The sequence below is a fragment of the Eleutherodactylus coqui genome, chromosome 8 (assembly GCF_035609145.1).
Source record: "Eleutherodactylus coqui strain aEleCoq1 chromosome 8, aEleCoq1.hap1, whole genome shotgun sequence".
NCBI lineage: Eukaryota > Metazoa > Chordata > Amphibia > Anura > Eleutherodactylidae > Eleutherodactylus > Eleutherodactylus coqui.
In genome coordinates, this window is record NC_089844.1 from 78,285,180 (window position 1) to 78,308,443 (window position 23,264).

The following is a 23,264-nucleotide window of genomic DNA, read 5'->3' on the forward strand; positions in this document are numbered from 1 at the left end:
TTGATGGCCTATCCTAAGTATCAGCTGATTGGTGGGTCCGCAGAGCTTGGGACAACCCTGTAGTACTCACAACTAGAGATGAGTGAGTATACTCACTAAGGCACATTACTCGAGCGAGTAGTGCCTTAGCCGAGTATCTCCCTGCTCGTCTCTAAAGATTCGGGGGCCGGCGCGGGTGACAGGTGAGTTGCGGTGGGGAGAGAGAGATCTCCCCTTTGTTCCTCCCCACTCTCCCCCGCCGCTCCCCGCCCCCCGAATCTTTAGAGATGAGCGGGGAGATACTCGGATAAGGCACTACTCGCTCGAGTAATGTGCCTTAGCGAGTATACTCGCTCATCTCTACTCACAACATGTATTATCAATTATATGGTATTCTGCAGTATGAACACAGTTGTGGTCAGATATAACCATTGAAGATGCAGTAGCAATTTTAGGATTGCCACAGCCCAGTCAATCAGCTGATTGGTGGGGATCCTGAATCCCCCCATGATCAGATATTGAGGGCTTATCCTATGGAAGAAGACCATGTGGCCATTAACAATCAAGCTGCTGCAGTCAATATAAAACTGCTCCAGTTCATTTTAATGTCTACTCCACATCTATGCACTGTTCTTAACTTCATGACTCTAAACCGGGTATCCAACCTTTTTGGCATCCCTGGGTCACATTGGAAGAAAATGAGTTATTTTGGGCCACACATTAAATACACAATCACTAACAAAACTCTTCGGAATTCTGCACATAAATTTTGCCCATTGACATGGCTAAATCTGCATGCAGATCCACAGCAAAAACTGCAGCAGAAAGCCACAAATGTTGCCACATTTTTTAGAGGTGGAATTCGCACATGTGAAAAAAAAATAATTGCCATGTGAATGTACCCTTTTGGTTCAAGTAATCAATTAATAGCCACCTGAGACACAGAGGTGGCAGCACTGAACCTATGACTTCTAAATTAATGCACCTGGGATGGCTGACTTGGCCAGCCTTCTGACTACTGTCCGCACTGGGACGCCCGCTCATTAACTGACACAAACTCACAGTACTGCGGGCGGGCACTGGGCACTGGCTAGCTGCAATGGAAGAATTAAAGAGGGGGTAAGAAGAGGCGGAGGTAACAATGGCATTGGGCAGTTCACCACTGCTCCGCTGAGTACGTTCTCTTAATGGAAGACATTAAGTTGGACTTTAACATACCAATTGTTGGTTCCTGAGGGAGATAATCTGCTGTATGTTCAGCTGAACATAACTTGGTCAGCTTCCACTTTACCCCTTCTCTAACATAAAGATCACATTTATATTACCTTTCTGTCAATGTTACACTTCTCCTTTCAAATGCATTTAAAGAGGTATTCTGGGACCTTAACCATTGATGACCTATCCTCAGGATGGGTCATCAATCGTTATTTGGTAGGGATCAGCTGCTCAAGATCCCCACCGATTAGCTGATTGTCCCACTGTCAGTGCAACTGATTGGATGTCATCTGTATTCAACACTGGAAGTGTAGTAGCAGGCTTCACTCCCATGCCCCCCCCCCCCCTTCACTACTGCCTTTTCTCTTGCAGGCTTCATAGCACTCAACAAATGCTATGTAGTGAAGAGAGAAAGTGGTAGTGTCATTTTTGTTATTCAACCTAGCGATCACATGACCGCCGGGTGCCCCCTGCCACAGCAGAGCTGCAGGGTCTTAAGGGACCCAGATCAGCTCTGTTTGTGACTACTGTCACTACAGGGGGTTGTTTTCTCCTGTAACTGGGGCTCCTATGGATGCTACTTCCATGGTTGCCTCAGCTACAGTGGAGAAGTATGAAATTATGCAAAATACATATATTAAACACTGCAAAAATAATTTTGGTAGTCAAAGAAAAAAAATGGGCAATAAAATCCCTAAAAAAAAGTGTCTGGTGCTTCAGGACCAAACACCCTGGTCCTTAAGGGGTTAACATGGCCTCCTGGTAGCTGCCTCTCCTCCAAGTGATTTAGTGGCTTTGAGAGGTAGGTCAAATATCTGCTAAGAGGTAAGTAGTAACAATGTTGGTGACAGGTTGGTGGCTAACTTCTGGCTGATAAGTGTAACTCATATATTGAGATTCTTTCAGTATTGACTTACAGGGTAACCCCCTGTAGGTGGCACTAGAGGGACAGTTATCCTTTGCTTAATTTATTCCTATCATGAAAGTAATTTATACACAAATTAGCAACAAGGCATTTTTCACAAAAAAATAATATTTTATTTATTTTAAACAAGAAACATGCAAAACAGTCAGTTATACATCCACCTGGTTCTTAGCTACGGAGTTCTTGATTCCATTTGGTTGAGGCAACATTATTTTCAACATAACATCAGCAACAACGGCCGGCGCATAAGAAAGAGGAAGCCAAAAGAACTTTGCATCCCAGCCTGCACCATACCGCGTCCGTGGGTACCTGGCTGTCAGCGCATGTTCCATGCAGTTTGTAACTTTGGAGATGTCAGAACTGCAGAGGGTTTTCATCGATAAGCGCTGCACTTTTAAATCTGCAAGAAAGGCAAGACAATAGTTCTAACAAGAAAGGAGGTGGCAATCGAACATACAGTAACCTTCCCGTAATCCAGCCGCAATGCAACAGTACATGTGGCTGATTATCAGATATTCTGGGATCTTGAAAGTTCATAGAAAAGTTTATAAACTTAGAGAACAAATCTCAACACTAAATATATCACTACAGCCTTGATTTTTTTTATGGCTTTTGAATTCCTTAACCCTGTGCAATCCAATTTTAGATTCAGGGTTTCCTAGGGGGCTTTTTTTCTGCCATTATACAATGGCGCCATCTGCTGACTAGAGCCAGTACTGCAGTATGTGACATTCTCGAGAGGCCCCCCGACAACAGAGCGGCCAGTAATCTACAGTAAGAATACCCTGCCGGACGTCTTCCAACATCGGAGCTGTACAGCCTTCAATCATAATGTCTTCAGACGTCAGACAGTGGATTAGAAAGGGTTAATTGGTTCTCTCTGCTCTGCGTTCTGATTCTCATCTTACACTATATAAGGCAGCATATTCAGCGGACAGAACAGATTTGGAGAACCCATTTTATAACATCTTTAACTAATATGTTTATCACATCCTTGCATTTACACAAAACTGTCTTTCCTGTTACATACAGAATATTGTTATTACTTACAGTTATCAAAGTACTTATCTCCATAGGCATATCTGATCTCAGGCGTAAGTCTGTTCCACAATCGATGTAAATCTTTCTCAATGATTTCAAGGTTGGTGACACCAGTCTTAAAGAAACCGGGTTCAATGATACTAACTTTAACTCCAAAGTGCTGCATGTCTCTCCTAGAGATAACAAATAGTGATGCACATTAAGTATCATATATAAGAAGTTGATAAAGGCCATAGATAGAATACGACATAGGTGACCAGAGCAGAGTTAAATCATTTTCCATAAATTCCCAATCATCTATGAGTAGCCTGCCAATGCGTGAAAAGTCCTGGGAACGGTCTGTTACCCTGTATGGTTCATTTCATCAGATCCTCCTTTGCAGAACACTGATTATCACTAAAGTCATTTCCATACCCCCTAACTATGACTTACATATATGTGTATGTGAGTGGGTTAGGAAATTAGCCAGTCAATAGAGCTTAGTTCCAAGATGCCCAATGTGGTAGAGAATGTTTTATTCATGTTTACAAATATAATTAAATACAATTTATGTGCAAAATATAGACCAAAAAATATGGTATAAGACGCAAGGAGATTTAGGCAATAGAAAGTAGGATAAAATTATTTCAGATTAATTAAAACTTCCCCTGTGGGCTGCAGAAGTGGAGGGTTTAGGTTCAAGTGGATGTGAATAGCCGCAGCAGCCTCAATAGTTATTGTGTCCCCTATTAGTGGCCATAGTAGTAACAGTGGTCCTCAAGTAGTAATAGTGGCCCCCCAAAGTAATAGAGGCCCCGGTGGTCTCGACAGTAATAGTGGCTCCCAGTGGTAATAGTGCACCCAGTGCTCTCAGTAGTAATAGTGCACCCAGTGCTCTCAGTAGTAATAGTGGTCTCCAGTGGTAATAGTGCTCTCAGTAGTAATAGTGGCCCCAGTGGTCTCAGTAGTAATAGTGACCCCCAGTGGTAATTGTGCACCCAGTGCTATCAGTAGTAATAGTGGTCTCCAGGGGTAAGAGTGCTCTCAGTAGTAATAATGCCCCCCAAAAGTAATAGAGTTCCTCAGTGGTCTTGGCAGTAATAGTGCACCCAGTGCTCTCAGTTGTAATAGTGGCCCCAGTGGTCTCAGTAGTAATAGTGACTCCCAGTCATAATTCTGCACCCATTGCCATCAGCAGTAATAGTAACTCCTAGTAGTAATAGTGGCCCCAGTTGCCCAGCAGTAATAGCAGCCCACCAGGAAATACATTACCTTCCCTCCGTAGCTCCGGTCCGGGTGCGGCTGAGTACCACAAGCTTTGATCTCTGACACTTCCTGTGCATGAAGCACAGATGCCCTGTGTCAGAGGTCAGAGCATATGATACTGGACGGTGCCTTGACCGGAGCTACTGAGTGAAAGTAATGCACTTCCCGGGGGCAAGTTGCTGGTCTTAATGATTGGTTACAGGACTTTGGCACTGTAACTAAAAACATGATGGAAGCAGTCAGAGGGGTCGGGTCCTGGCTGGACCTTTTTGACGTTGGACCAAAACACATATACTTTCTTTCTTGCTAAAAAGTAAGTCTTTTAGTCCATAAAATATGGTATTTACTAGAGATGAGCGAGCACCAAAATGCTCGGGTGCTCGTTACTCGGGACGAAATGTTCGCGATGCTCGAGGGTTCGTTTCGAGTAACGAACCCCATTGAAGTCAATGGGCGACCCGAGCATTTTTGTATATCGCCGCCGATGCTCGCTAAGGTTTTCATTTGTGAAAATCGGGGCAATTCAAGAAAGTGATGGGAACGACACAGCAACTGATAGGGCAGGCGAGGGGCTACATGTTGGGCTGCATCTCAAGTTCCCAGGTCCCACTATTAAGTCACAATAGCGGCAAGAGTGGGCCCCCCCCCTCCCAACAATTTTTACTTCTGAAAAGCCCTCATTAGCATTGCATACCTTAGCTAAGCACCACACTACCTCCAACAAAGCACAATCACTGCCTGCATGACACTCCGCTGCCACTTCTCCTGGGTTACATGCTGCCCAACCCCACCCCCGCACGACCCAGTGTCCACAGCGCATACCAAACTGTCCCTGCCCAGCCTTCAGCTGCCCTCATGCCACGCCACCCTCATGTCTATTTATAAGTGCGTCTGCCATGAGGAGGAACCGCAGGCACACACTGCAGAGGGTTGGCACGGCTAGGCAGCGACCCTCTTTAAATGCTGTACAGAAGCAATGAGAAATCCAATCCTGTGCCACCTCCATCTGGAGCTGCACACGTGGGCATAGCAATGGGAAACCTATGTGCCACACACTATTTATTCTGTCAAGGTGTCTGCATGCCCCAGTCAGACTGCGGTTTTTTATAAATAGTCACAGGCAGGTACAACTCCGCAATGGGAATTCCGTGTGCACCCACAGCATGGGTGGCTCCCTGGAACCCACCGGCGGTACATAAATATATCCCATTGCATTGCCCATCACGGCTGAGGTAATGTCGTGCTTAATGCAGGTGGGCTTCGGCCCACACTGCATGCCCCAGTCAGACTGGGGTTCTTTAGAAGTGGACACATGCAGTTACAACTCCATGTGGACCGACAGCATGGGTGGGTGCCAGGAAGCCACCGGCGGTACATAAATATATCCCATTGCAGTGCCCAACCCAGCTGATGTAACGTCAGCTGTAATGCAGTAAGGCTAAAAATTAATTTGATTACACTGTAGCCGAGGGCCCCCAAAAATTGGTGTACCAACAGTACTAATGTACCTCAGAAAAAGTGCCCATGCCCAACCAAGAGGGCAGGTGAAACCCATTAATCGCTTTGGTTAATGTGGCTTAATTGGTAACTAGGCCTGGAGGCAGCCCAGTTAAAATAAAAATTGGTTCAGGCGCAAGTTTCAACGCTTTAACCCTTTCCAATGCATTTATTTTTTCTCACCCATTCTCCCCAGCTCCAAATAAATTGGAGCTGGGAAAAATGGGTGAGAAAAAATAAATTTTCCCTGCACCCTCCTGAACTGACAGAGTTCAGGAGGGTGCAGGTGCTCACTGCACCGTGGAGGGACCTGCTTACCTGTCAGGCATCTTCCGCATTCTCCTTCTGCCTCCCGTCTCGGCGATCATGTGACCGCTGGGGTCAGGTGGCACCTGGCGGTCACATGATCGCCGGGCCGGGAGACAGAAGGAGAACGCGCAAGACGCCGGTCAGGTAAGCAGGTCCCCTCACGGTACAGGCTCCCGGCTCGGAGTTCATGTGACCGCCGGGGGTCAGGTAACACCGGCGGTCACATGATCGCCGGCCGGCCGGAATCTCTATGCATTACATAGCGCTAATTGAGCGCTATGTAATGTGTAAAGGAGAAGGCAGAAAGGGTTAAAAACCCTTTCTGCCTTCTCCTAGGGGGTCCTCGATGGGGACCAGTGCACAAGTGTATCTGCACCCGATGCACTCCTGCACTGCAGTGTCGGGCCTGCCCCGACATTGGAGCTGTGGAGGAAAATGATGATGTCGGGGCAGGCCCGACATTGGATTGGAAAGGGTTAATGAGCATTGAAACGTATAAAAATTGTTTACAAAAATTATATGACTGAGCCTTGTGGGCCTAAGAAAAATTGCCCGTTCGGCGTGATTACGTCAGGTTTCAGGAGGAGGAGCAGGAGGAGGAGGAGGAATATTATACACAGATTGATGAAGCTAAAAGGTCCACGATTTTGATGGTGATAGAGAACAATGCTTCCATCCGCGGGTGCAGCCTACATATTGTTTAGGTATCGCTGCTGTCCGCTGGTGGAGAAGAGAAGTCTGGGGAAATCCAGGCTTTGTTCATCTTGATGAGTGTAAGCCTGTCGGCACTGTCGGTTGACAGGCGGGTACGCTTATCTGTGAGGATTCCCCCAGCCGCACTAAACACCCTCTCTGACAAGACGCTAGCCGCAGGACAAGCAAGCACCTCCAGGGCATACAGCGCGAGTTCAGGCCACGTGTCCAGCTTTGACACCCAGTAGTTGTAGGGGGCAGAGGCGTCAAGGAGGACGGTCATGCGATCGGCTACGTACTCCCTCACCATCCTTTTACAGTGCTCCCGCCGACTCAGCCTTGACTGGGGAGCGGTGACACAGTCTTGCTGGGGAGCCATAAAGCTGTCAAGGGCCTTAGAGAGTGTTCCCCTGCCTGTGCTGTATATGCTGCCTGATCTCCGCGCCTCCCCTGCTACCTGGCCCTCGGAACTGCGCCTTCGGCCACTAGCGCTGTCGGATGGGATATTTACCATCAGTTTGTCCGCCAGGGTCCTGTGGTATAGCATCACTCTCGAACCCCTTTCCTCTTCGGGTATGAGAGTGGAAAGGTTCTCCTTATACCGTGGGTCGAGCAGTGTCTACACCCAGTAATCCGTAGTGGCCAGAATGCGTGTAACGCGAGGGTCACGAGAAAGGCATCCTAACATGAAGTCAGCCATGTGTGCCAGGGTACCTGTACGCAACACATGGCTGTCCTCACTAGGAAGATCACTTTCAGGATCCTCCTCCTCCTCCTCCTCCTCCTCAGGCCATACACGCTGAAAGGATGACAGGCAAGCAGCATGTGTACCCTCAGCAGTGGGCCAAGCTGTCTCTCCCCCCCCCTCCTCATCCTCCTCATGCTCCTCCTCCTCCTCCTCAACGCGCTGAGATATAGACAGGAGGGTGCTCTGACTATCCAGCGACATACTGTCTTCCCCCGCCTCCGTTTCCGAGCGCAAAGCGTCTGTCTTTATGCTTTGCAGGGAACTTCTCAAGAAGCACAGCAGAGGAATGGTGACACTAATGATTGCAGCATCGCCGCTCACCATCTGGGTAGACTCCTCAAAGTTTCCAAGGACCTGGCAGATGTCTGCCAACCAGGCCCACTCTTCTGTAAAGAATTGAGGAGGCTGACTCCCACTGCGCCGCCCATGTTGGAGTTGGTATTCCACAATAGCTCTACGCTGCTCATAGAGCCCGGCCAACATGTGGAGCGTAGAGTTCCACCGTGTGGGCACATCGCACAGCAGTCAGTGCACTGGCAGATGAAACCGATGTTGCAAGGTCCGCAGCGTGGCAGCGTCCGTGTGGGACTTGCGGAAATGTGCGCAGAGCAGGTCTGACAAGCGTGGGTAGCTTTTCAGAAAGCGCTGAACCACCAAATTAAAGACGTGGGCCAGGCATGGCACGTGCGTGAGGCTGTGGAGCTGCAGAGCCGCCACCAGGTTACGGCCATTGTCACACACGACCATGCCCGGTTGGAGGCTCAGCGACGCAAGCCAGCGGTCGGTCTGCTCTGTCAGACCCTGCAGCAGTTCGTGGGCCGTGTGCCTCTTATCTCCTAAGCTGAGTAGTTTCAGCACGGCCTGCTGACGCTTGCCCACCGCTGTGCTGCCACGCCGCGCGACACCGACTGCTGGCGACGTGCTGCTGCTGACACATCTTGATTGCAAGACAGAGGTTGCGTAGGAGGAGGAGGAGGAGGGTGGTTTAGTGGAGGAAGCATACACCGCCGCAGATACCAGCACCGAGCTGGGGCCCGCAATTCTGGGGGTGGGTAGGACGTGAGCGGTCCCAGGCTCTGACTCTGTCCCAGCCTCCACTAAATTCACCCAATGTGCCGTCAGGGAGATATAGTGGCCCTGCCCGCCTGTGCTTGTCCACGTGTCCGTTGTTAAGTGGACCTTGGCAGTAACCGCGTTGGTGAGGGCGCGTACAATGTTGCGGGAGACGTGGTCGTGCAGGGCTGGGACAGCACATCGGGAAAAGTAGTGGCGACTGGGAACTGAGTAGCGCGGGGCCGCCGCCATCATACTTTTGAAAGACTCCGTTTCCACAACCCTATACGGCAGCATCTCCAGGCTGATGAATTTGGCTATGTGCACGTTTAACGCTTGAGCGTGCGGGTGCGTGGCGGCGTACTTGCGCTTGCGCTCCAACACTTGCGCTAGACAGTGCGCTGACAGTGGACGGTGCGCTGACAGACATTGGTGGATGGGGCCGAGGACAGCGGAGGTGAGGGTGTGGGTGCAGGCCATGAGACGGTAGTGCCTGTGTCCTGAGAGGGGGGTTGGATCTCAGTGGCAGGTTGGGGCACAGGGGGAGAGGCAGCGGTGCAAACCGGAGGCGGTGAACGGCCTTCGTCCCACCTTGTGGGGTGCTTGGCCATCATATGTCTGCGCATGCTGGTGGTGGTGAGGTTGGTGGTGGTGGCTCCCCGGCTGATCTTGGCGTGACAAAGGTTGCACACCACTGTTCGTCGGTCGTCTGCACTCTCAGTGAAAAACTGCCAGACCTTTGAGCACCTCGGCCTCTGCAGGGTGGCATGGCGCGGGGGGGCGCTTTGGGAAACAGTTGGTGGATTATTCGGTCTGGCCCTGCCTCTACCCCTGGACACTGCACTGCCTCTTCCAACCTGCCCTGCTGCTGCCCTTGCCTCCCCCTCTGAAGACCTGTCCTCAGTAGGCGTAGCAAACCAGGTAGGGTCAGTCACCTCATTGTCCTGCTGCTCTTCCTCCGAATCCTCTGTGCGCTCCTCCCTCGGACTTACTGCCCTTACTACTACCTCACTGATAGACAACTGTGTCTCATCGTCATCGGCCTCCTCACCCACTGAAAGGTCTTGAGACAGTTGCCGGAAGTCCCCAGCCTCATCCCCCGGACCCCGGGAAGTTTCCAAAGGTTGGGCATCAGTCACGATAAACTCCTCTGGTGGGAGACGAACCACTGCTGCCCAATCTGAGCAGGGGCCCGAGAACAGTTCCTGGGAGTCTGCCCGCTCCTCAGAATGTGTCATTGTAATGGAGTGAGGAGGCTGGGAGGAAGGAGGAGCAGCAGCCAGAGGATTCAGAGTTGCAGCAGTGGACGGCGCAGAACTCTGGGTGGACGATAGATTGCTGGATGCACTTTCTGCCATCCACGACAGGACCTGCTCACACTGCTCATTTTCTAATAAAGGTCTACCGCGTGGACCCATTAATTGTGCGATGAATGTGGGGATGCCAGAAACGTGCCTCTCTCCTAATCCCGCAGCAGTCGGCTGCGATACACCTGGATCAGGAGCTCGGCCTGTGCCCACACCCTGACTTGGGCCTCCGCGTCCTCGCCCGCGTCCACGTCCTCTAGGCCTACCCCTACCCCTCAGCATGGTGTATTACCAGTAGTGCAGAAACAGAATGCTGTAATTAAATGTGCCGCTTATTGGCCTGTGGTTGGAGGCTGACTTCGCTTACGGAACGCCAGGAAATAATTTTGCGCAAGCCTGCTGTAACACTTAGCTGGCTGCGTATGAATTAGGAGGACTACTACACCCAGCAGAGACCCAGAACACTGAGGACAGTCACAGGCAGCCCAAATAGATTTTTTTCCCCAAATGTTTTTGCAAAGGCCCACTGCCTATATTCAATAAATATATCTCTTCTCTCTCTGCGTCACCGCTACTGGCCCTGGAGTATGTCTAATAACTGCAGAGTGTTGCACTGTGGACTGGAATACAGCGGTGATTTAACAGCCAACACAGAGCCAGGAAATAATTTTGCGTAAGCCTGCTGTAACACTTAGCTGGCTGCGTATGAATTAGGAGGACTACTACACCCAGCAGAGACCCAGAACACTGAGGACAGTCACAGGCAGCCCAAATAGATTATTTTCCACAAATGTTTTTGCAAAGGCCCACTACCTATATTCAATAGATATGTCTTCTGTCCCTGCCTCACAATATATGTCTTCTGTCCCTGCCTAACCACCACTTCTGGCCCTGGAGTATTACTGCAGGGCGCAATGCTCTGCACGGCCGATATACCAAAAAAAAAAAATGTGCAACACTGCAAAAAGCAGCCTCCACAGTACTGCACACGGTTAGATGTGGCCCCAGAAAAGCGCGCTAACGTCTCAGAGATGAAAGTGAAAGTAACTCGAACATCGCGTGGTACTCGTTACGAGTAACGAGCATCTCGAACACGCTAATACTCGAACGATTATCAAGCTCGGACGAGTACGTTCGCTCATCTCTAGTGTTTACACAATATCAAAATTTTCTAGAAGTATACAGACATTCATTGAGTAACCATAATGGCTATTTTCATGATTAGGTGTTCACAACTACATTGTGGCTTCTATTTATAATGTTGTCTTGAATCTATCATACAATGAATTCCAATGACACCTGATACAAATGGAAAGGCTTCTGTTTGCTTCCAATCTGTCAAGTTTCAGGTTTTTTGGATGCAATAATAGTGCAGTCTGCAGCATTGTTTTTCCATCCAAAGAAACAGAAATCTGACAGAATGGAAACAAACGGAAGTCTTTCTATTTGCTTTTCATTTTTTAAAAACTTCATTGAAATCAATAAGGAAAAAATGTGCAGTTTTTATCCGCTTTACATTAGTTTTTTTCCTCCAATTGAGATTTACCCCTATTGAGATTCCAGTTTCTATTGAGATCAATGAAAGCTGTATATACGAATGAGCCCTGTTTGCAATGGCTGTGGTCAACTGAAATACCATATTTACATTTATGTGTCAAGGGAACAGACCAACGGAGCTTTGTAGAACTGGGTATATTTGGAAGTGCAGTAAATTGGGCAGCTCTGTTATTAAATAATAACACTGTTGCAAAAAAAATGTTTTGCTTTTTTTCTGGATAAAACTTTTGTGGTTCTTACAGAGTTTTGGGTGCCGATTCCGAATTTGTGCTCCGATTTTGACTGTCGAGATTTACAGACAAGAACGTTACAGTAGAATAAAGAAGTGTAGATAGAATTGCAATTAAATAGGTTTTGGAAATGTCCTTATAAACAGTAAATCCTGAATCGAGTAACATATAGTTATAAGCAGGACATAAGATCACTAAGTGGCAGATACATAATAACTAAGAACTTCCATAAGTGGCATGACAATATGGGAAGTCAGATGCAATGTGGGTGTAAGTCACCTATTTATTTTAGGTACGTCAGTGTTCTCCCCTGGAATATCCCAATTGTATTCAGCCGGCATCGCAGATATCCACTTTACTTCATACTCTTTTTCATTTGCATGTATGTCCTGGTGATATCTTTCACCGTGCTCATCTGATAAGTCACTCACTACATCTCTCCTGTTGGACAGTTTTGATAAATGAGGCGCAGAGTTTTAATAGTAAATATACTGTAACAAAGTGGTACAATACAGAATATCCTACTTTCTTATGATGTCTATAACTTCATTATCTTGACTGATGGACAATTTTGGTTGCCGTATTTGGATTCAGCACCCTGAATATAGGGAACAACAGCGATTTTTACACAGAAAAATATACCCTTGTAACACAGTGTGATTACCCAAGGAGGTAAACTTTAACAGAGATGTTCTTTCATCTAGAGTATGGACACCGAATATCTTCTAGAACCTAACCAATAACAAGGCTTAACCATATCCTGCTACCTGATTTAGCAAAGTACTTCTATTGGAAACCAGTGACATCCAAGTATAATATTGGTCAGTACTCCATTCATGTGAGAGAAGAACCCACCTTGTTGTTCTCCTCCAGAGAAGAAAGAAAGACTGGCAAGCATCGTGGCTCAGTTAGTACTGTTGCCTTGCTGCGCTGGAGTTATAAGTTCATCTCTAACCAAGGACATCAGTATGGAGTTTTTCAAAGTCCATGCAGATGTTGTGCTTGGTGAGACTTTAACCTTGGAAAGCAGCAGTGTTAACTACTAAGCCACATGCATTGAAGAGGCCCCTTTATTGTAATGCAGGTGTCCTAAGGGGAGCAGAAAAACCTCCCATGGTGCATAGGGGCAGTATGCCTGTTTGGGGCCATTAGACAATGTTAGCTAGTAGTTTTATGGGTTTATGTGATCTGTCAGACTAATTTGGAACTTTATTACAACATTCAACAAAGGGGCCAAACTAAACTTTTCAGAAGTTCACTCACCTCTAGACCTGACCATAATGAGGAGCAGGAAGTGTAATAAGTGACAGAACTCCCATTGATTTCAATGGGAGTCAAGTTGGCTAGTATACTTGCTCCTCTGACCACTGATGATGATATACGACCCCACTGCACTGAAAGCGTGCCAAACTATCAGCTGATCAACAGGGATCCCTAGCAGCAGATCCCCATCAATCAACTACCGATGACCTATCCATTTTCACATTGCTCTTTTACCTTGATTGTTTTTTTTTGTGAAAAGATGGTTTTAAATCCTAATCTGAACATTTTTTTTCCGTAGCATGGGCACGAATTTCTATAAATCTCATTGAGATGAATGGGACAGTTGCAAAAATTTCTGAAACAAATCTTCCATGTGTGAAGCTACCTTTAGTAAGGCAAAACCAGAAAAAAAGCAAAAGTATAAAGGAGTGATTTGCACCTGTTCTGCTTTTTGGAGCCACTCCCGGTTCCGCTTTACAATTACTGATGCAAAATACTGATCAACTGTGAAATTAAGACCAACCAATAAACTAAACTAAAAAATAATTCAACATGTTATTGAGAGCTGAAGACGCAGTCAGTAATGTGATTATGTGCAGCTATAAAGTATAAAGTTATAAAGTATAAGTTATAAAAGTGACTCACCTCAAACTATCTGAGAATGATTCGACACCACATTTTGACAGACAGTAGCCACCACCTCCAAAAGCCAATCTCCCCATCACGCTGGCTACATTGACAATTCTTCCACTGCCCTTTTTTAGTAGCGGCAGGAACTTAATTGTGACCTCAATTAGTCCAATAAGGTTTACATTAAGAACTTTGTGGAAATCTTCCATGTCCAACCAGTCAGTAGGTCCAATTGGAGTGGCTCTTCCTGCATTGTTCACCAAGCCATATAGACCTAAACATAATGGTAAACAAGGAGTTTAACTTTTTTTGCTGACAGGGTTTTCAGAACAATTTTCACAGTTCAACAAACACAAATGTAACCTCAATTAATGACAAAAAAAATCATGTTATACTGAAAGCATAGTTTCTGAAAGTAGACACCCGACAGAACCATTCAGCACTCTAAACTCATGGATACAAAATTATAATATTGTACAAGTCTCAAGGTGATACTCAAGGGTTATCATATCCAAATCATCAATCGGGTATGTCTAATTATATATATATATATATATATATATATATATATATATATATATATATATATACACACACACACATCACAGAAAGGTACAATGAGAAGCACTCAAGTAATGTTTCCAAATTCTTCTGTTTTATTGTTGCAATGCAAGAAGTTTTATACTGTGGCAACCCCCCACAGTCAGCTATTCAAAGTCCACGGCATGTGTGACACTTCTATCTTAGGCCTCATGCATATGGCAGGTCTGGATTTGACCTGTGGAATCCCACATGGAATCTGGCCCTGGTCGCAGTGGGTGACCTTGCGTACTTGTGTTTCCAGGCAGCCTTTTTTGCCTGCATCTGCGCAGACCTGTCTTTTTCCGGTTTCTCTGTACTGTGGATGGTCTGCACAGCTCGCCATGCATGAGGCCTTAATAAAACATTGCAAAGATTGACTTCTGTCTTAGTGAAATATCACAAAGGTTGATTATAACAAAACTGCATGCTCAGCGTCTGGAACCCTGTTATTACGTGCCACAAATATTTTGCACATGACACTACTGCATAAAATATAATTTCATACTTTTATAATATAATTCAATACTTTCACACACACACATACAATGCCTGAGATGTACAACACTTTCTATAAAAAAAAGTTCAGAATGTACAGAGTTCACACATGCCACATGTTTATGTGTGATTGGCTGCAGTGATCACATGGATGTATGGCATGTCACTGCTCTAGGAAAATAAACAACGTCTGGAAGAGACCATTGGATCATCAGTACTGGTTCAGTCAGGGATTTGACAGGTGAATGATGTCTTCTTTTAATGTTATTACAGTTCAAACAAATAGTTGAATTTCTTAAACTCCTGGACAATGTCTTTAAGTCAGGGTGCTACTGACTCTTGGGTAAATATCTCCTTAGGGTATTTAGCCAATAGTAGTTCATCCTCCATGGTTGGGGATTCTTCCTTTTTGGATCTCTTCCCAGCCAATGAAATCAAAATCCCACCCATTCTTCCTACTTTATGCTTGTCACGTCTGGTACGACTACTAGCTAAAATTGCCGGAGGTGACAGGTTTCAGGTCCGAACACAGAATCAAACCAGTGGGCAAGTAAAAGAGCTTCAGCAGAATGTAACCAAGTGCTGTGAAAATGGTGATTTCGTTTACCAAACTGGACCAGGCCATCAAGTGAGCACCCACCCCAAAAAGGACAACCCCAATGTGGGAGAGAAGCCGAGAACCAGTCTGAGGCAGACATGAAATCTTTAGGGAACAAAGTATGAAGATAACTGTATCTGAACTACTGATTGTAGGACTACTGAGCACTAAGTCACAGAACAAACTATCTCAGCGTGATGGCCAAGGGACCGGTTTAATACCCCTACATGAAAACTGATTTGGCAAGAAAACCTCACCAGCCAACCTACGGTATCAGTGCTAAAACTAGAGGGATATGCTATTCCCTCGGTGTATAGTGCAGAATGATACTACGCATGTACCACCCAGTGCATTGCATGGTCCAGGGCTGCTGTAGTGACATTACCCTGGACCTGCATCAGTGACCCAGAGGCCAAGGCGCAGTCTGGGCTGTGACAATATTATTTACATTATACTTAGCTTTCTCGCTATTGTCTGTTCATTTAGAATGTGTAATTTGTAGTCTGACAATCCTCCAATCTGTTCTGAGGTGCTACAGCTTGCTGTGTGGAAAGACCTTGAACTGTTCCATTTAAAGAGGACCTGTCACATACTCTGACTGGTGGAACAAGCTGCAGGCCTTTACAGCAACAGCTTCACCAATTCATCTGCTGTTTTTATTTTTGATAATCCCCATCACTTGCAAAAGAGCCTATTACTTTCAGAGTCCAAAAATAGTCCATTATTAAGTGGACATTCTCCATCACCCGGTGTCAATGAAATACTGGAGATCGCCCACTTGACAATGGACTAACATTGGGCTCCAAAAGTAATGGGACTGATTGTGAGTGAATTGGGTGGGGGAGGGGAGAGTTAAAACAAAAATAAATACAGTGGAGAAATCAGAGGGGAGAGCTCTATAAATGTATGCAGCCTGTTCTGCTTGTCGAAGTGTGTGACAGGCGCTCTTTAAGTACAAGTCGGCTCATGTACCTACCAAGACTTGAACCCCATGGCTGCCATGTCTCAGCATTCTTGGTGATGTTTTGAGTATTGTTAAATGTATTTATGTTGGATGAGGTTCTCCATACTTTACTAAGAGCTATGTCAGACTCCATTTCACCCACAAATATGTATCAGTCTTGTTATTATTTTGCATTTGAATATAACCCCAAAACACAGTTGGTTTGATCCTGACAGTCCTCAATGATTACCCTCCATCTGATCAGAACATGACCTGGTTACAGATACATTCCACATGCTGATACTGGACAACTACACTTCATCCATATATATAAATAGAATAATAATATGTATTTTATACATATTAATATTGAGAATCAGTGGCTTTTGTGTGGTACAAGGAGGCCATACTGTTGTTCGAATGAATGAAGGTACAGACCTCTATGCTAGACCACCATTTCCAGTACATGCAAATTATCAATACATACATGTTTTTATGGTTAGCCCAGGATTGTGTTTATTTTTCCCATAGTGTCAAAAAAGTGTTCACTCAGAGACAGTCTATCCCAAGACCAAACTTTTGCCCAGCCCGGCAAAGGGCAAGAACCAGATGTCTCCCTTCACCAAAGCTTAGGAAGAACTAGTAGTCTGCATCTTCAGAGCTCAGAATTTAGATTTATGCCCCCCAGAATTGGAAGTCATGTTGCAGGGGGGAAGCAAGCTGATAGCAACCACCCCCAACACTCATCTCTCGAAGGAACACAAGGGCACTAATGCTTGAAAAGCCTTTATCACAGACAAACTTGGAAAGTAAAAGATGATTAAATAAATAAGGATGTGTGCCAAATCCTAACAGCCTGGACATCTGTCCAGAATTATAAAAATTACCTCAATATTGGTTTGAGCCAGAATACCTAGGCATGTAGAGGTACATACATTAGTGGAATCCCATCACCTGTGATTTCAGACACCAGAATCATCTTTCCCGCTGCACTTCTACAGCTTGGACTTTCAAACTACCCAACTTTCGACCCAGTGAGCACTAGCTTTCTACCAGACCCATTCCACACAATGCCCTTTCGGCAAATACAGTACTATACACTCCCTTGTAGCCAAAAACCCAAGAAGCTACGGTGATTACAAATGCCACCTAATACAAGAGGTGGAAGTTAGGATTGGGTAACATATAATCCTAATCTTGTGTCAGCCTGTTCTAAGATTGTTATCTGTTTGTGTAACATTGCTCGTGTTAGGTGAAGGGTGAGGGAACGCAAAGACATGAATCAATACCTCAATTTTGATTTTGGTACTTTTCCACAATTCTGAATCTCAAATTGGTGCAAATTTGTAAGACCCATCTTGTGGAACACCTCTAAATCTACCAACAAAGACCATTTTATTACAAAATTGTATAAAGCCTGCTCCTTTAAGGCCCGACTCCTTATATTGTCTTGGGAAAGTATAAGGAACTTCCATAAATAGTCTTGACTTATTGTAAAGAGAGAAGTACTGTATACAAAAACAGACGTATAGGTTCAAATGAGAACAGAATTAAACATAACTTTTAGGATGTAAACAGCAATTATATTTAGGGGCAATCTAGGTTACGGAAGCAACAAAATTATCATCCAAACACTGAATGCAAATTGTTCATTAAAAAGATATTCAGGCGGCACAGCTGGCAGAAGTACTATATCTGCTGCTTCCCTGCAGCTTGACTTTATACAAGGACATCACTACCTGGAAAACGTCCAGGAAAAGAACCAACACACTAGAGAAGTGGTCTCCAACCTGCGGTTCTCAGCGGCTATGAAATTACAGAAGCCAAAAATCGTGCTGCAAGCTGCATTTTCCCATCCGCAGGCGAGCCACAGGTTGGAGACTATTGAATTAGTTTATGAATTGGATATGATGGCAGAATATTCTATGTGTACTACCTGGAAAATGTCCACAAGAAGGTCCAATAGGCTAGAGCCGTGGGCATGGGCTATTAGGTCACACTGGGAGTTATACTTCCACAGCCACAGGTGGGCCATAGGCTACAGGTTAGAGACCACTGAATGAGCGGATGAATTTTATATGGTGATAGAACATGTTACCTTTACATACCTGTAAGGCTGGGTCCTTATATATCAGTCTGGATAGTTGCTTTATGCCTAAGCTGGACACAACGGATTAGATTTTGGAAAACCTAGTGCACCAGTTCTGTGTTCATAGCTGGACATAACCAAACAGAAAAGCGCTGCATGCAACTTTTTTCTGTCCAGCGCAAGGAGGCAACCGGCATCAAAACTGATGTGCCGAATACCATGAAGGATCTTATATTAGTTCTGGTATCAATTTCCCTTCCGTTTTCACTACATCATTAGACTGAAAAATGTAGGGCAACCAGATATATGGGAACTTTGACCTAAGTGTCTAGGAGAAACACCAATAAACTAAGCAGTGGCTGAAGGCTGTGATGGCAAGAGTTCTAGTTCAGCAACCGCTAGAAAGCCACAGGATGGAGACCACTAAACTAGAGCATGAATGGAATATACCGATAGAACATGCTACTTTTATTACCTAGAAAGTGTCCAGAAAAAGAATCAATAAACAACAACAACAATGGTCATACCTTTCAGGACGTACTGAAAGTTGTAGTTTTGCAACAGAACTAGAGTACACCATCCTACCAAAAGTAATTGGATACCTGAACAAGAACCAAATGTAGCATTCCTTTATATATGTTAGTACTTTGCAGGGCCTCCTTTGGCCCTAATGCCATCAGATACTTTCCGTGGCATACTTTCTACTAACGTCTGATACACTTCAGCTGGTATTTCCCTCCATTCATTCTGCAAACAAGCTCTCTCAAAAAAGATGGATGCTGTGCATATTTCCTGACTCAATGTTCCAGTTCCTCCCAATGATATTCTGTAGGGTTCAGGTTGGGTCTCTGCACAGGCCAGTCCAATTGTGGAACATCTATATCCTCAAACCAACGTAAAGCAGCATTGAATGTGTGACAAGGCTCATTGTCTTGTTGGAAGTATTGCTGACTGTTTCCAGATCATTGCCACATTGTAGGCAGCACATTATTGTCTAGAATGTCAGGGTACACCTCCATGTTCATGGTTCTTGTTACTACAACCAACGGACCGAAACCATGCCACATAAAACATCCTCAGATTATAATGGAACCTCCACCATTCTCAAATGTTTGCACTACACACTCAGACAAAAGGTGTTCCCCAAGCATTCTCCACACCATGGTACATTCACCTGAATTGAAGATGAACTAGTGTGATTTGTCACTCTACAGAACATTCTTCCATTGCTCAACTGTCCCATGAGGACACTCCTTGCACCACTGTAGAAAGGCCGAAGCGTTATTCTTGAGAGAATTCACCAGACATTTGCAGGATGAATCGAGGGAAGTACCAGCTGAAGTGTATCAGACATTAGTAGAAAGTATGCCACGGAGAGTATCCAATGTCATTAGGGCCAAAGGAGACCTCACAGAGTATTAGGCTATGTAAACAAATACTGCCATTGATTCTTGCTCAGGTATCTAACTACCTTAGGTAGAATAGTAAATAAGTTTCATATATAGATAGAACATGTTACCTTTACTGCCGGTCTCCTCGGCCACATATGTGACAGCATTATCGATGCTCTCAGCATTTGTGACATTTAATACGACTGTTTTCAGGTTCTGCGATGTACAGGCCTTCAACTCGTCACTCCCTTTCTCAGTCAGACAAGCAGCAATGACGCTAAATCCTTTTTTGTGAAGTCTTTGAGCCAGTAGGTTTCCGAAGCCTGAGTCGCAGCCTGTGATAAACACATACTTGCCCCGAGTGTCTGGGATTTTTAGGTTGTCTTTAATAGTCCAACAAACAAACAGGAAGACAATGGAGGTCATAGTTCCCATTAATGCTGGATGTACAATCCAGAGCTGGAAGAAAATAATTGGAAAAGTCAGCTACTTTATTCAAGCATAAACAAGCATTAAAAAAAATAAGAAAAAAAAATCTAACGACGGGTGAGACTCGTTAAGGACGGTAATTGGCTTTTGGAATATGCTTAACTTGCAATAGATTAGATAGTTACCTCTTTAAATCTGTCAAGCAAATCTTCCTCTTCCTCGCCCTGCAGATACAATAAAAAAAACAAAACATTATTCAAGCAATGTCATAGAAAGGCCACATCTACATAAAAACAAGTATCAAACCGAGCAACGAGAACTAAATACAGCTCATTACAACAAAACTTCTGCTGTATATCCTTGTAATGTCTTAGATTGCCGGAATTTCATTTAAAAGACCAGTGTGTAATTCCAGAGGGACAAACCTGAATAATGTGCAGAAGGAGTATATAAATGTGCAAGTCATAAAGTATTAATGCAAATAACAATAACCCCACGTACACCAGTTTTATCAAGACCTTTAAGACCTTTATATATGCCTGTCCTCAATTCCTCCGGCACTCTCTTGTCAATGTCCTTGATTCTGAATAGAAATGTAATTCAAAAGTCAGGGCCACCTGGAATATCTTCTGAACGAAAAGAGAACTTTTTGGTACTATGGTGGTGCCTGTTGGCCATCTGGGTGGCAGTTATCTTGGATTCAGCCCAATAAACTTCAATGGAAAGGGGTCATGGGATACATTTAAGGATAGAATTGCATCAGAAATTGATAACTGCAGTTCTTTCTTTCATGCTTACAACAATTTTTGATTTATAGGTGATGTCATGTTCAGTATTAGTAAAGTTGTCATGTTGAATTATGTACTACAGAAAACATTATTCAAATGTGTTTTCAGCTACCAGAAGATGCCGTTAACAATCCAGGACAGAATTGAGATCATCCTGATGGTTGGTAACAGAAGTTCACTTGAGGTGGCCGAGGCTTTCAATCAAGAACACCCAGGAAGACGGCCAGTGATTGCAAGAACTGTCAGGAAACTGACTCAGAAGTTCAGGGAAACTGGTAGTGTCCAGGACCAACTGAGAACTGGTGGTCACAATTATTGTATCCCCATGCTAGGAATTAATTGATAAATATAAATAGAGGATAAAGCAGGCCATATAGAGTAGAGCAGTAGATTTCTGTTAGTAGATCCTGTTGACTCTTGTGAGATCAGATCTACTAAGAGGAAGCAATTCTTATGCATTGGCCTAGTGATGAAGTTCAGGTAAATCAAAGAATATATCTTCAACCACTGTTACGTCTGGCATATCTTTTTTGCCTTCATGGTACACTTTAAGTAATCATTAAATCATTTAGGTCTTAATATCCATAAAAATAACGCTAATTGGCAATCCCTTAAAAGTTCAGCACTGTTGCCCTGCAACATTGGGGTCCTAGGTTCGAATCTGACCATGTACAATATTTGCATGGAATTTCCATGTTCTCCTCATGTTGGCCTGATTTTACTCCATGTTCTCTGGTCTCCTCTCATACTCCAAAAACAGATTGATAGATTACCCTAATTGTATACCTATCAAATAAGTTCTAATGTGTGTTTGGCTGAGATAAAAGAACTTAGGCTGTCAGCCCCATTGGGACAGCAATGAATTTCTGACAATCTCCGTGCAGCACTGCGGAATATTTTAACGCTATTTAAGACCTAATCTGTAAATAAAATATATAAAGGAAATAAAATATTCAAATCATTATATGGACAAGTCCTATTTATTTGCAGGGTTGTGGGCTAAAACTGCACATACAAATACAACCCATACAGCTTTTAACTAGAAGGTGACAAATGTTAAAAATATCCAAAAATGAAGCCCTAGCACAGTCTACAAAAGTCATTATTGTTAAAATTTATGTTCAAAATGGCCGCTACAGTCAACGTATGAAAGAAAACTAAATTTGATAGCTTTATTATACAATATTTGGACATTATCATATAACTGTTCAAGTTACTATGAGTCGCTATGCGCTTTCTATATGGTCTGCTCCAATTACAGTGTTGGTATGCATACTGTTGGCTCCAAGTGGCATGCCACCCTTCATTGTTTGGTTCTGATCTCAGTAGAAGAGCCCATTATACACCACTATGCAGGAACAATTCAATTCATTTACCCCCAATACAAACTATTTGCCATTCATATTAAGATAACTCGCAGTATGCGTAATGCACTTACATTATACAGCAGCATTGTGAAAAGGTGAAGTTTCCTTAGCTCCCGAGTTCTTCTACAGGAGCTCAATTCCTGATCAATACATTGTGTTCCACAAAGTCCTTTGCAGAGATGTATTCATATTCCCCAAGGCATTTCATGGAAAACACAGAAGAACTTCCTTTCACTTGGCAGTGCAGTTCTATAAGACTTTCATTGGGTGTCCTTTAATCCATGGGAATCCAGTAAACATTCACGTCATGTCACTTTGGCCCATCGTATATCCTTGCCTTGATTATATTTGGAACGTAGCAACTTAATCCTTATTAGCAGAGACTAATCACAAGCATCACAAGCATCTGAGCTGCCTGAGGGCTGGAGGGGTTGAGGGTTAATTATAAGTATTGTTATGCAAAGCTTTCTGTGTAGGGTATTAACATTTGGGGATTTGGGGTTATCGGGCTCCATCCTCACAGATCAACTCATCAACTTTTTAAGAAAGGTTTCTTTTCACGGCCTGAAAAGGTCTTCGCCATCTTAGCACATACACTGTATTTCCTCTGGAGATTACTGGATCGTCTTAGCTTCTGCCCTTCTGACCTCTGAATTACATCACTGCATGGTTGGAACAAGTCATATATAATATATATATATACACATATACACATCTTACCCTGATGGGAAGCAGTTTGTTATCAAAGGAGCTCTGCCCTCATGTGTATGCATTATGTAACTACATGCTGTGATCACACTAGCTCATCATCCCCATAGCATCTATGGGGTGGGTCCCGAAAAGGAGAAAAACAAAGATTTTCTTTTAGACAGCTTTCATAACAATGTGGT

The 23,264-nt window shown here is 44.5% G+C and overlaps 1 protein-coding gene across 1 annotated transcript; it reads right to left on the reverse strand.

The window, feature by feature from the left end:
* Positions 1-2,268: 2,268 nt before the first annotated feature.
* Positions 2,269-22,460, reverse strand: LOC136576548 (retinol dehydrogenase 7-like). The gene is made up of 6 exons (XM_066575907.1): positions 22,446-22,460; positions 20,405-20,443; positions 19,919-20,249; positions 13,708-13,966; positions 3,170-3,333; positions 2,269-2,519 (listed from the first exon to the last, which is right to left on the reverse strand). Exons 1-6 carry the CDS (start codon positions 22,458-22,460, stop codon positions 2,269-2,271), a joined length of 1,059 nt encoding a protein of 352 aa, XP_066432004.1.
* Between the last annotated feature and the right edge of the window lie 804 nt (positions 22,461-23,264).

What these genes read in the sequence shown, in the direction of transcription:
- LOC136576548 (XM_066575907.1), bottom strand. An exon ending in TGCTTGACAGATTTAAAGAG is followed by an intron (nt 20,250 to 20,404) that starts GTAACTATCTAA and finishes ATTTTCTTCCAG; the next exon opens with CTCTGGATTGTACATCCAGC. An exon ending in CGAGGAGACCGGCAGTAAAG is followed by an intron (nt 13,967 to 19,918) that starts GTAACATGTTCT and finishes CATTATGTTTAG; the next exon opens with GTCTATATGGCTTGGTGAAC.